Here is a 12,565-nt window from a genome sequence, read left to right as displayed (position 1 = left end):
TCTTCCACTCCAAACTTAACCTCCACACCATGTCTTCATGGAAGGCCAACAGGTGTCCACATACTTCTGGACATATGGTGTACTTACACTGATCAGGCATAACAGTATGAGAGGTGACGTGAATCAGACTGATGGCACCTGTTAGTGGGTGGGATATATCAGGCAGCAAGTGAACATTTTGTCCTCAAAGTTGATGTTAGAAGCAGGAAAAATGGACAAGCGTAAGGATTTGAGCGAGTTTGACAAAGAGCTGAATTGTGATGGCTAGACCACTGGATCAGAGCATCTCCAAAACTGCAGCTCCTGTGGGGTGTTCCCGGTCTGCAGTGGTCAGTATCTATCAAAAGTGGTCCATGGAAGGAACAGTGATGAACCGGAGACAGGGTCATGGACGGCCAAGGCTCATTGACGCACGTGGGGAGTGAGGGCTGGTCCGTGTGATCCGATCCAACAGACGAGCTACTGTTGCTCAAACTGCTGAAGAAGTTAATGCTGGTTCTGATAGAAAGGTGTCAGAATACACAGTGCAGGACGGGTCAGGGCTGTTTTGGTAGCAAAATGTGGACCAACACAATATTAGGCAGGTGGTCATAATGTTATGCCTAGTTATATGTATGAAGGTTTCTCCACCAGCTTCAGAAGCACTGCACACACCTGCTGAAGGATGTCTGTACTGCAGTAGTCCCAGTAAACATTGTCTATCTCCGGGATTCTTGAACTATTCTTCTTAATAAAAGATCCTTCACAAACAGGAACTTTTGACTAGATAAATACTGGATAAATTATTTAAATCAGTTTTGTGGAGCTAAATATTTTCTTCTGCCTCACCTGCTAGGTGACAGAGGTGTTATGTTTTTCAGGTTCTATGTCTCTATAAGAGTTACATATTTTGGAACTAATCCAAATAGGTTTAAGGTCACAGCAAACTTAAATGTTTTTCTTTCAATAGCCTGAAGGAAAAAAAATCTATATTTATATATTTAACCTTGGAGGCCTCAGTGTTGATACCAGATAGAATGGAGTCAAACTTTTTTTTTTTTCCATTAAATTTCCATCTATCCATCCATTTTTTCTAGCTCTTGTCCTTCAGTCTATCCTTGAGGACTCTGGGTGCAAAGCAGGACACCCTGGATGAGAAGAAACCCATCAAAGGGCACAATAATATACACTCACACTCCAGACCAGTGGACCCAGAGGAAACCCCCGAAGCACTGAGAGAACATGCAAATACACACAGCTAACTAAACAGCATACTATTTTTGTCACATACACTATATTGCCAAAAATATTGGACACCTCCAAATCATTGAATTCAGGCGTTGGACTCGGCCCCTTAGATCCAGTTAAAGGAACTCTTAATGCTTCAGCTTTATACCAAGACATTTTGGACAATTTCATGCTCCCAACTTTGACATGGATGAGTGAGTTTGGTGTGGAGGAACTTGACTGGCCTGCACAGAGTCCTGACCTCAACCCCATAAAACACCTTTGGGATGAATTAGAGTGGAGACTGTGAGCCAGACCTTCTCGTCCAACATCAGTGCCTGACCTCACAAATACTCTTCTAGAGGAATGGTCAGAAATTCCCATAAACACACTCCTAAACCTTGTGGAAAGCCTTCCCAGAAGAGTTGAAGCTGTTATAGCCGCAAAGGGCGGGACAACTCCATATTACATTCATGTGCATGGGCAGACGTCCCAGTTTTCACCTGGCTCTCAGTCTCCGCTCTAATTCATCCCAAAGGTGTTCTATGGGGTCGAAGTCTGGACTCTGTGCAAGCCAGTCAAGTTCCACACCAAACTCACTCATCCATGTCTTTATGGACCTTGCTTTAGTCACTGGTGTGCAGTCATGTTGGAACAGGAAGGGGTCATCCCCAAACTGTTCCCACAAAGCAAGAAATTGTCTAAACTATCTTGGTATGAAGCTGAAGCATTAAGAGTTCCTGTCACTGGACTGACCCCTAAAAACAAACTGTCCAAGGCTTCAAGTATGAAAGTTAAACTCTAATGTAATAGATTAATGTCTACTTCATTGTTAAGGAATATTAGAGCATCAAGTATTTACCTTCATCCAGGAAGGTGTGGTCTGAAACTCTCCTTTATATTAGACTCACATCATCAGTTTATGTATTTCGGACAACCTACTCATACTTGAACATGTCCATTGCTCAGTGTGTTGTACGTTTCCACCCAAAACTCAGTGAAGAAACCGTCTGATCATAATATACAAAATTTTATTATAAAAAAACGTCTACACAATATTTCAAAAGCTCAACATCTAAAAATTGTATGGAGGATTAAACTACACATCCGTGTTCCTCGTTTTTCCTTAAAATGCCAGTGGAAACAAATTTAATAAAGACAAAGAGAGAAACCACAGCTCGAGAGAGGAGAAAAAAAAAGGCAGTGCTTAACAAAACTGGCTGTTAAATGTACAAAACAGTACATGACCTGAATGTATTTAATCTATACACATCTCTGTACATGTTTTGGAAAAGAGGGAAAAAAATGTATTTTTTTTTTTTTTAAAAAAAAGAAACAAAACGCTGTTTTTTCACATTGCAAACAAAATCAGCACAAAATATTCCTGATAGATTTAATCGTCATCATCGTCATCATCCAGGTCGTCGTCATCCTCCTCGTCCTCTTCCTCGTCGTCGTCGTCATCATCTGTGACTTCTGCTTTCTTGCCCGTTGGCCGCCCTGGTCCGCCTTTCTTCGCACCGTCTGTCTTGCCTCCCTTGGCACGGTACGCGGCAACATCCTGAAATTCAGAGTCATCACGTCAGAATCACAGGACACAGAACAAACCTGTTTAAAATCACATTTTACTTCTTTTTTCTTTACAAATATCCAAACAAACCTTCTCGTATTTCTCCTTCAGCTTCACGGCCTTCTGCTCGTACGGAGTTTTATCCTTGGCTGACAGTTTGGACCACTGCTCGCCCAGCTTCTTCGCCACATCGCCGATGGAGATGCCGGGGTGCTCGCTCTTCACCTTTGGCCGGTGATCGGAGCAGAAGATGAAGAATGCAGATCTGGACAAAAAGAGAGACGTTTGAACACCACAAGCTGTTTGATGATTAAGATTAAAAATCACCGTAATAAAGGTGTTATAGACGTACGGTGGTCTCTTGGGTGCATTCGGGTCCTTCTTCTTCTTGCCCTTCTTGGCACCTTTAGGCGGCACGTAGTTTTTCATTTCCCGGTCGTAGCGTACCTTGTCGGTTTTGGCCATTTCCTCAAACTTTGATTTCTCCTTAGGAGACATGGTCTGGTTTGGTGGAAGAGAGAGAGAGAGATCAAATCACTTCCACCACAATCTTTGTGAAACATTTCCTCATTTCTATAAAAGTCCTGTTTTTTTAAGTCACGGACACTAGGGGGCGCTTTAGGAGCAAACTGAGTCGTAAGAACTTGAGCAGGAATTAAAAACAAAAACATGACCTCCCGATCCTAATCCCTCCGTGAGCACGTATTCATAATAATATGTAAATAATGCTAACTCCTCACCTTCCATCTCTCGGCGCATTTCTTGGAGAACTCGGAGAAGTTGACCGCAGTGTCCGGGTGCTTCTTCTTGTGCTCCTCCCGGCATGTCTGCACAAAGAAGGCGTAGGACGAGGTCTTCCCTCTCGGCTTATTCGGATCTTTCCCCATAACTTTCAGAGTCTGAAATAAGTCCAAAAAAAATTAAAAATAAAAAGCAATTACTATTAAAAGTTTTTGCTAAACAAACTAAAAAGCCACGCGTTCAAAACAGCTCGCTTTTGCTAACGTCACCGAGGCGCAGGTCTAAACTGGTTTAATCCGATCGAGTTCCTGCTCCGTTTACTCAGAACAATAAACAGCCCTCCATTTTATTTCCCGCCTAAACTGCTGACGAGCAAACTCTACAATCTGTTAAAGGAGGGGGGGTAATCATACGGTTTTATTTTCGTTTAAGTTTCGTTTAAAAAAACTGAGGAAAATGGTTAACATTCAGATAGTTATAAAAGTTTTCAAAGTGCGAGCTTGACTTTGGCGCGACTTTCGTTAGCCACACAAGCTAACAGACTTTACCTCAGCGCTGTTAGTGGCGCGCGCGCGCACTTAATCTTACAACGAATAAAGCTGTATGGCGCGCGCGCGCGCTCTCGCCAACTAATCTACACAAATAAGAGCAAAAAATCGTTTTAAGCGTAGGGAACGATTTAACTTAATTTAATTATGAAAAAAAAGTATTTAATTAGGCTTTGCATGCGAGTCTGTGTGTTTAAAAAAAATTAGAAAGAGCACACAAACGTACATTTCTGCGACGCAATACAGTAATAGGTCTTAGACACAGAGGACAAAAAAACTCACCTGTACGTGTTGAATAATTCACTCAGTTCAGTACAAGCAGAACTTCTCTCAGGTGCTGTTTTGTATGTGGTGTAGGGCGTACAAACTTGATCAGAGTGCACCACGCGACTCCGCCCTCCAAGACTCCGTCTGATTGGTTGGAAGGCGTTCAAAAATACAACGCCGTGTTTCTATTGGCTGTTGGATACGACAACACGTATACCACGGCCCTGAGAGAATAAACGGTTAACACCCAGGCTGGGTCCCAAAAAGACGTCCTATTGAGCATGTAGTGCGTTACGTAACATTGAAGATCCACCCTATCTAGTTCACTTCAACAGTGACCACGATGAGATTTAGGACTCTCACAAACAAGATGACGATTGAATCGTCGTGTTTCGCGATTGGCTGAAGGATGGATTTTAAAATGTATGGCGGTTACATTAAATGTTTATCTAGTAGTAGTAGTGTTTGTTGTTTAAGCACGTATAAAGAAAGACAATTCTGTAAAGCAGCGAAATGAATTTGTATCTCTTAAAAATGAACATTAAAAATGTTTAAAGGGTGTCATTAGCTCAACGAGTTGTTGAACAACACAGATGTTTTGTTTTTTTTGTTTTTTTTTTGTTTTTCTACACGCCGCCATATTGTGTCCATGGCTTATTAATGGCGCGAAAACTAAACAGCCACAAGGAGACAAAAGATGGCTGCCCTTAGTAAACAAACTCTGACTGAAATATAAAATGGCTGCCTGATAAAAATTAAGCCACTGAAATACAAGCATGGTGTACTTGAGTTTGATTTAGATAACACAACACAGCATTTAGACATGTTTATATGATCCACACAGTTCATCATTTGCATCAGTTACTTATTTTCATGTAACGTACTTCACATTTCATTTTCTTTATTTTCTAACAAAACTATAATGAATTCATCCTGTGGTGAAAAGTTCTGAAAACTCCCTATAAGTACTAAATCTTCAAAACTTTAGGTTCAGGTCCACCTGAAAACTCTTTCCCAGTTGCTCACATCAAACCAGTGTTTGTATTGTATGTGTGTGTGTGTGTGTGTATATATATATATATAGTTTTATATTTTTATTAGTGTACTTCCTTATCTGGTAATCAACAATGGTTTACCTTAAATATTTGTATAAATAAACTTGACAGCTTCAGTGGAAAAATATTCTTTGGCACTTGTTGGCTATCTTCCAAACTACGTCTATGATGCTATGAAGATGTGATAAGGATAGATAGATATATACTTTATTCATCCCAAAGGGAAATTTACAATCTCGTCTAAAGGATAAGGACTACTTTTATAAAGAAAAAGTACTATAATTTAAGTATTACTCAAGACTGTAACGAATATATTGTTGTGGTTCACATCTGGATTTTGTTCCTCTTTGTTTTTCATTGACTTCCTTTGCAGCAAACTCCAGATTGTTGGGTAAGTGCAAGTCTTTGCTGTAATTTGACCCATTTCTACTGGAAGTCCTTACAGATGGTTGCAAACACTTCAACACTTCTTGAGTGCAGACACAACAACTCAAGACAGATTCACACAAGCGAGTATAAGCCTGTTAGGCCTTCTCGATAAGACTGTTTCTCAGTTCCAGTACAGGAAAGCCTGGCCATGTGTTTTATGTTGATGCATTCTGTCTTTATTCAGATACAGCTTTGTAAGACTAAAATGCATCATTTAAAGATGCGCTGTAATATTTTGTCCGTTTATTAGCGTGACTGTGCTTTTTGTTCCTGAACTTTTCATTCACAGAAGTTGAAGTTGATGTTGCTTTTGAGTTTTTGAGATTTGGAAACACATTTCATTCAAGGGACCAGTCATGTAGGTGAATAAGTATAAGAATTCACTCTAAATATAATAACTGACATAGGTAGTACAATATATGCTATACTATACTATAAACACTGAATACAATAAAATAATATCTTTGAAAATGATTATACATGGTTTCTACTCCTGTAACTAAAATAAATAAAAAAACCTCTATCTATCTATCTATCTATCTATCTATCTATCTATCTATCTATCTATCTATCTATCTATCTATCTATCTATCTATCTATCTATCTATCTATCTATCTATCTATCTATCTATTTGTCTGTCTATTTGTCTGTCTGTCTTATCATGACTGGCTTCAGTGAGCCTCCAGAGTAGCTACTAAAATACTTTACTACAAGAGGAGAGCTGGTAAAAATGGGATATTTTATTAAATTATATTAAATTATATTTTATATAATCATAGAATCATAGAATATTTATTTTGTTATTTGGATATTTTGTTCAGTTATTCTTCGGAAAAAATGAACAGTCCACATTTGTTTCACAGCTATGGAAATTGTATCTATATGTCTTGGTCCTTCATAATCAGGACATGACTAAACGACATTAATGTTGACAAGAATGTAAACCAGTCTTCACTGAAGCTCCGTCTCCTGCTGTATTTTGCATTGGGGTTCTGCACTTAGAGCCTTAAATCACAATGAAGCACTTTCTCACATGCTAAATCGACCCGGCAGCAATTAACATAATACTGTTGCCCCAGCCCTGGGTTTAAAAGAGACACTTCTCGCTTCCCCCTCCAGCAGTCAGATGGATAGATGTTGGCAGTGATGATGGTAATAGCCGCCCAACAAGTTTAAACAATAGGAAGGCCGCAGGGGATTTTCAGGACTTTGAAGTTGCCACATTACTTTACAATGACACACAGCTGAGAGTTTTTCGAGGACACAAAAGGTGGCAAAGAATGGGGCAAATTGGCCAATTTGATTATCTACTTGTTTGCTGAACAAGAGACAAAAATGTTGAAGAAGTGAGTCACAGTACTATGGTTTCTTTCTTTCTTATTTTCTTCCTTTCTTCTTCTTCTTCTTCTTCTTCTTCTTCTTCTTCTTCTTCTTCTTCTTCTTCTTCTTCTAATAAAAGTATTTTATTGGCATAATATAAATATCTGAAATCAATATACTACATTGGGACAGATAGTGAGAAAAGAAATATCCACCTTTAGGTTTTCCTTATCCCTTAAATTATTCTAAATGTGAGTGAAAGAAAATGGTCCTTATATGTTTTTTTGATAAAATATTAATAAGGTATTTTTTAAATTAAAATTATATATCATCTTTCTCTGGCATTCATAGGTCTTCTTTCCAAATGCATCATGCATTAAGGCTTAATTCTACTGACATCCTAAGCATCATGACTACATGGCCAAGATTTAAAATAAGCAGTAAAGATTCTCCTACCTGCTGTCATGGTCTCGGTCCACTCCCTTCAGTTTTATATACGATTGAAAGCAAACATGGCAGGAAGCCTATGTTCTTTGGCAGATCATGAAACATCTGTAGAGATGGATTTCTCTGACCTCTAATCTGGTCATTCCTAAGGCATGTTTCACATTACTGATGTTTTTATAAATACATAAAATGAGTTCTCTGCAAACTTGTATTTATTTATATTGATCAGATATGTGCTCATATTTTATGTCGTGTCAGGTTTCACCAAAACCATCGTATAACTGGAGATGAGTCACATTCAATGTTGTTGGAATAATTTAATAACAATTTTGCATTTCAAGATTCATTTTTCAGAGCTGAGTTGCCTGAAATCGGACAGCCTGAGCTCAGCACCCCATACCTAATTATACCACTGTCTGTTTACTAGGTTGTGCCATTTAAATAGATTATAGAAATTACTTACTTGATGCAAGGTCTACATGTTTGAGTTCATTTAAGTATTAAGCCCTATAAAAGCATGGTGGCATAATTGAACCCATCAGTTTTGAGCTCATCCTGATGCATTACATCAGAGTTTAATAAACAAAATGGCATCTTAATATAAACAATATGCCTCTTAGTAGATTGATATGTTGATTGGAAACAGGATACAGACTGATCATGTGTGTTAGATTAGGGTTAGTACATGAACAATATACCTCAAGTGTGGGACAAACTGCCATATAAGAGGACAGATTGTACACAAATGTATATTTAACTTGGTACATATAACTAGATTTTGATGAATTAGCACAGAATGTTATTCCACCGCCTGGCCATTTTGTTTTGAAGAGATTTTATCCAGTCGTCATCGCAACCATACAGTCCACTCAAAGTCGAGTTTCTGACATTCTGCATGGGATCACAAAAGAGATTTTCGACCCAAAGAAGACGTCCCTGTAACAAAAACAACGTTTTGATGTTTAGTTATTGCTCGAGTTATTATTAGAAACTGTAAAATAGTTAGAAGGTTGATGTCAAGGAAAATATTTATGCAGAATTTACACAAATATTTTATTTTTGTTGTTAGACTTGTATAAACCAGGAATGGATTGGATTACTACTGGCATTAGTAAAGGAAAGTAGTAAGTATAGCATAAAAGTGTGTTAGGAAAATGATATCTTGCATTGAAAGAGTATATCCTCCTTTCTCCTTCCTCCTTAAGTAAAGATCCAGCACTACATCTGCTGTTACACTGATATCCCTTTACTCAGAGAGTAGCTAGATAGAGTGATAGATATAGAGTGATAGAGTGCTGGAATAAGTCTTAAAAGCCAGGAATGAGTTCCAATTTTAGCATTTATGGTTCTATCATCCTGAAATCAAAAGGTTTTTTGAATGAAATTAATCCAGTCTTTCTTCCTTCCTTCCTGCCTTCCTTCCTGTTCATTCATTCATTCATTCATTCATTCATTCATTCATTCATTCATTCATTTATTTATTTATTTATTTATTGGTTTAATTATTTATTTTAATTATCTATCTATCTATCTATCTATCTATCTATCTATCTATCTATCTATCTATCTATCTATCTATCTATCTATCTATCTATCTATCTATCTGTTCTTTTCTGTTCCTCTCTCTCTCTCTTTCTTCCTTTCTTTCTTTGGTGTGTATTTTACTGAAGATCACTGAGGGTTATTCTCCACAGACCACAGCGCATCTTGCTGCCTATCCAAGACTGTGACCCAGCAGTATAAACCAGCATTTCATTCGGCCCACATGTGGGTATTACTAGGAATGTCATGATGGCTACAATGGTTTCTGTGTTCAACAGCAGTTGCATTACTCCATCTCTGTCCCTCTTGGACTCTCCATTCTGAATTTTGAAAAAAAATTGCTCCACTTAGTGGCAAAGCAGTGAAATTACCTCGGGCAGCAGAGCAGCTCGAGGTGGTTACAGTAACACACCACGTCACACTCATCACCCTCCCAGTAATGGTTTTGTAGCGAGTCGATGGGTCTCATCCTTTCCAGTCCAGTGTCATGGCAGTTTCTATCCTTCACAAGCTTTTTGTAGCAGGACCAGCGGTTCGATGGAATCGCATCTCCGTGATCTAACACCAGCAGGAGAACGACTACGATGAGTAATACTTTCATTTTGTGGTCCTGAAAAGAAAAATAAATAAATGCTATATTCTGTAAATGTATATGAAGAATCAAGTGCACAAATAAAAGTCTGCAAATTGTTGATTCATCATTCATGATTAGCATGAAAATGATTATAATTGATGTTTCATCAGTCCCAGGAAATATAATCTAGTTGTTTTATTGTACCAAAACATTATATTCATGCTATTTACCTTATATTAAACATCCGCCAGCGGTATATAAATGTTAAAAAAGAAATAAAAATATGATTTCAACAACAGTTGCCCAAAAAATTAAGCTGCATTTTTGCTGGCCATCGCTGGTGAAGTGTGTGGAAACAGTGGACAGTCAATAACTGACTTTATACTCATCATACTCATAAGAATGCAATCACAGCTTCAGCTTCAACAGGAACCGGGAAACCGAGTAGCTAAATAAATCTTTGTGAATCAATGTGTGAATAATAATAAGCTGATTTCCTTCAGCCAAACATCTTTACTGATGAAATAACCATAAATAAAGACATTCTGCAGATATAAAATGATTACACAACCTTGATCTTTTTATCCCCGATGCAAAGTGTGTGTGTGTGTGTGTGTGTGTGTACATGCTCACCCGCATGGAGTGCTGAGATGTGGGATTTCTCATCTGGATGAATCTGGATTCAACCTCCACACAGTGAGCTCCTTATATCAGTCCTCTCTGTGACAGTCTCTCTCTCTCTCTCTCTCTCTCTCTCTGCCACTGAGCCACCCATACAACTAACCACCACTTCCCACATATAATCTACAGTGCCACCATTCATTTATTAGCATTTATACCCCAGCACTCTTGAATCCTCAATTCCGATTGGTCAGAAGCTGTGGACTAATTTTCAGTATTCACAGATTTACACACCTGTTCTAATGGTATCTTTTCTCTAGTAGGAAATTGCACAGAAGCAGAAAGAAACAGATTTAAAAAAGTGTGTAATTAGTGATTTGGTGACATTTTCCTCTTTACTATTTAATGTTTATGGAAGGGTGGTTAGCACTGTTACCTCACAGCAAGAAGCTCCTGGGTTTGAATCCTGAGTTTGAACAGGCAGGGGCCTTTCTTTGTGGAGTTTTCATGTTCTCCCCGTCCCTGCGTGGTTTACTCTGGGTACGCCAGTTTCCTCCCACAGTCCAAAAACATGTATATTAGGTTAATTGGTAATTCTAAATTGCCTATAGGAGTGAGTGTGTGTGGTTGTCTGTCTATATGTGGCCCTGTGATGGACTTGTGACCTGTCCAAGGTGTGCTGTACCCCTGCCTTTCGCCTCCATTGTGTGCTGGGATCAGCTCCAGCAGATCCCTGTGACACTAATTAGGAATAAATTGGGTATAGAAAATGGATGGAAGGGGGTCTCCTGTGGTAATGCTGTAAATTTAAGTTTTCTGAAAACTTAAAGAGTTGACTAAGAGTCTTTTTGACGTGAAAAGATGCATAAATGTGTCTTAGTAACTTCAGGAGAAGGGAAAAATACGGTGAGGCTGTCTATAGCTGCTGTAATGTGAATGATAACTTGATAACTTTTTGTGGATATCATGCAACATTTAATATAACTATAATCAGATTAAAAAAGTCTGATATGTCAGGGTTTAATAAATAAAATAATTTGAATTGGAATAAACCATGTGCTCTAGGATGTGCTGCTTTTGGAAATAATGAATTTATAGGTGGCATTCAAGATTCAAGATTCTTTTATTGTCACTATACTGCAGTACAGTGAAATTAGAGCAGTCCTTATAGTGCAGTTCTCATATAATGTGGTGCACTAACTATACATTAGATTAGATTAGATTAGATTCAACTTTATTGTCATTATGCAGAGTACATGTACAGAGCCAATGAAATGCAGTTAGCATCCAACCAGAAGTGCATAAGTGGAATATTTACAATAAATTACAGTAAAGATATATATAAGATATAGACGTACATCCATTTTGCAGTGAAATAGTGAAATCAAATTTGTGAAAAAAAAACAGTGTAAGAGTTAAATAAAAGAGCTTCTTTGTTTTGTCAATAATGTTGTGTATTTTGAATGGACTTTTATTTTTACAGAAAAGATTCTAAGGGACTTTTGTTTTGTTATGCTATGAATGAAGAGATCATCATGGTGTCCGTGTTTCATTATTGTTTTTAAGCCCCCTTAACACCCACAACTATTACTATAAGGATGAATAAGTTCACTATCGTAATGATAGATACAGTATAAATAAGTATGTAAATACTGTTTATATAGATATAAATAAGTTATTGCACAATAGTTGGACATAGGGATTTGCATATTATGAGAGGGTATTAAAGTGTCACGGGATGTAAACATGTCAAATAATATAGAACATAAATTGCAGCAGAATGTAAACATACTGAGTATTTGTGAATAGACGTATACTGAGGTATACAGAAAGTGCAAATTAATACATTTTGGGTACAGAATAATGCTGGATCATCATGCCATCCATCAAAAATGATTTTCCAATAACAGCAAGATTCAGAGTTTCATTCAATACTTACAGTAATTTAATTTTTAGTGATTTTTAGAGCTGATGAAGAGCAAACGGTCTTGTTCAACAGTCCAGCAGTGGCAGCTTGCGGTATTGGTACCAGCCCAGAACCTGAAAGCCTTCAAGCCACCTCTGCTAGTTTATAAACCTAATTCCTGAACCTGAATTTAATCTCATAAGAGTTCCTGTTCGAATAATATTATTCCGATACCTGTTGCCAAAATGGTGGCAATCATCTCTATGGTTGCTGCTGCTTCATGGCTTCATGAAGGAATTTAAACCTATGCCAAAAAGTATGTGTGTGTGTGTGTTTAC

The 12,565-nt window shown here is 37.9% G+C and overlaps 2 protein-coding genes across 2 annotated transcripts; both read right to left on the bottom strand.

The window, feature by feature from the left end:
* Positions 1-2,220: 2,220 nt before the first annotated feature.
* On the bottom strand, positions 2,221-4,497 carry hmgb2a (high mobility group box 2a). The gene is made up of 5 exons (XM_058386674.1): positions 4,348-4,497; positions 3,517-3,675; positions 3,129-3,277; positions 2,867-3,041; positions 2,221-2,767 (listed from the first exon to the last, which is right to left on the bottom strand). The coding sequence occupies exons 2-5, from the start codon at positions 3,661-3,663 to the stop codon at positions 2,600-2,602; spliced, it is 639 nt and encodes a 212-aa protein (XP_058242657.1). The 5' UTR covers positions 3,664-3,675; positions 4,348-4,497; the 3' UTR covers positions 2,221-2,599.
* Positions 4,498-7,881: 3,384 nt separating this feature from the next.
* Positions 7,882-10,488, bottom strand: LOC131351299 (scrapie-responsive protein 1-like). The gene is made up of 3 exons (XM_058386675.1): positions 10,334-10,488; positions 9,498-9,736; positions 7,882-8,520 (listed from the first exon to the last, which is right to left on the bottom strand). The coding sequence occupies exons 1-3, from the start codon at positions 10,364-10,366 to the stop codon at positions 8,454-8,456; spliced, it is 339 nt and encodes a 112-aa protein (XP_058242658.1). The 5' UTR covers positions 10,367-10,488; the 3' UTR covers positions 7,882-8,453.
* Between the last annotated feature and the right edge of the window lie 2,077 nt (positions 10,489-12,565).

This window comes from Hemibagrus wyckioides, linkage group LG03 (genome assembly GCF_019097595.1).
Source record: "Hemibagrus wyckioides isolate EC202008001 linkage group LG03, SWU_Hwy_1.0, whole genome shotgun sequence".
Lineage (NCBI taxonomy): Eukaryota > Metazoa > Chordata > Actinopteri > Siluriformes > Bagridae > Hemibagrus > Hemibagrus wyckioides.
Note: the sequence above shows the minus strand (reverse complement) of the source record. Positions and strands in the feature narration are given on the sequence as shown.

What these genes read in the sequence shown, in the direction of transcription:
- hmgb2a (XM_058386674.1), bottom strand. Translation starts at nt 3,663, where the DNA reads ATGGGGAAAGATCCGAATAAGCCGAGAGGGAAGACCTCGTCCTACGCC. An exon ending in AATGCGCCGAGAGATGGAAG is followed by an intron (nt 3,278 to 3,516) that starts GTGAGGAGTTAG and finishes CCACCAAACCAG; the next exon opens with ACCATGTCTCCTAAGGAGAA. An exon ending in TGAAGGAGAAATACGAGAAG is followed by an intron (nt 2,768 to 2,866) that starts GTTTGTTTGGAT and finishes TCTGAATTTCAG; the next exon opens with GATGTTGCCGCGTACCGTGC.
- LOC131351299 (XM_058386675.1), bottom strand. Translation starts at nt 10,366, where the DNA reads ATGAGAAATCCCACATCTCAGCACTCCATGCGG. An exon ending in CATCTCAGCACTCCATGCGG is followed by an intron (nt 9,737 to 10,333) that starts GTGAGCATGTAC and finishes TTTTCTTTTCAG; the next exon opens with GACCACAAAATGAAAGTATT. An exon ending in GAGCTGCTCTGCTGCCCGAG is followed by an intron (nt 8,521 to 9,497) that starts GTAATTTCACTG and finishes TTTTTGTTACAG; the next exon opens with GGACGTCTTCTTTGGGTCGA.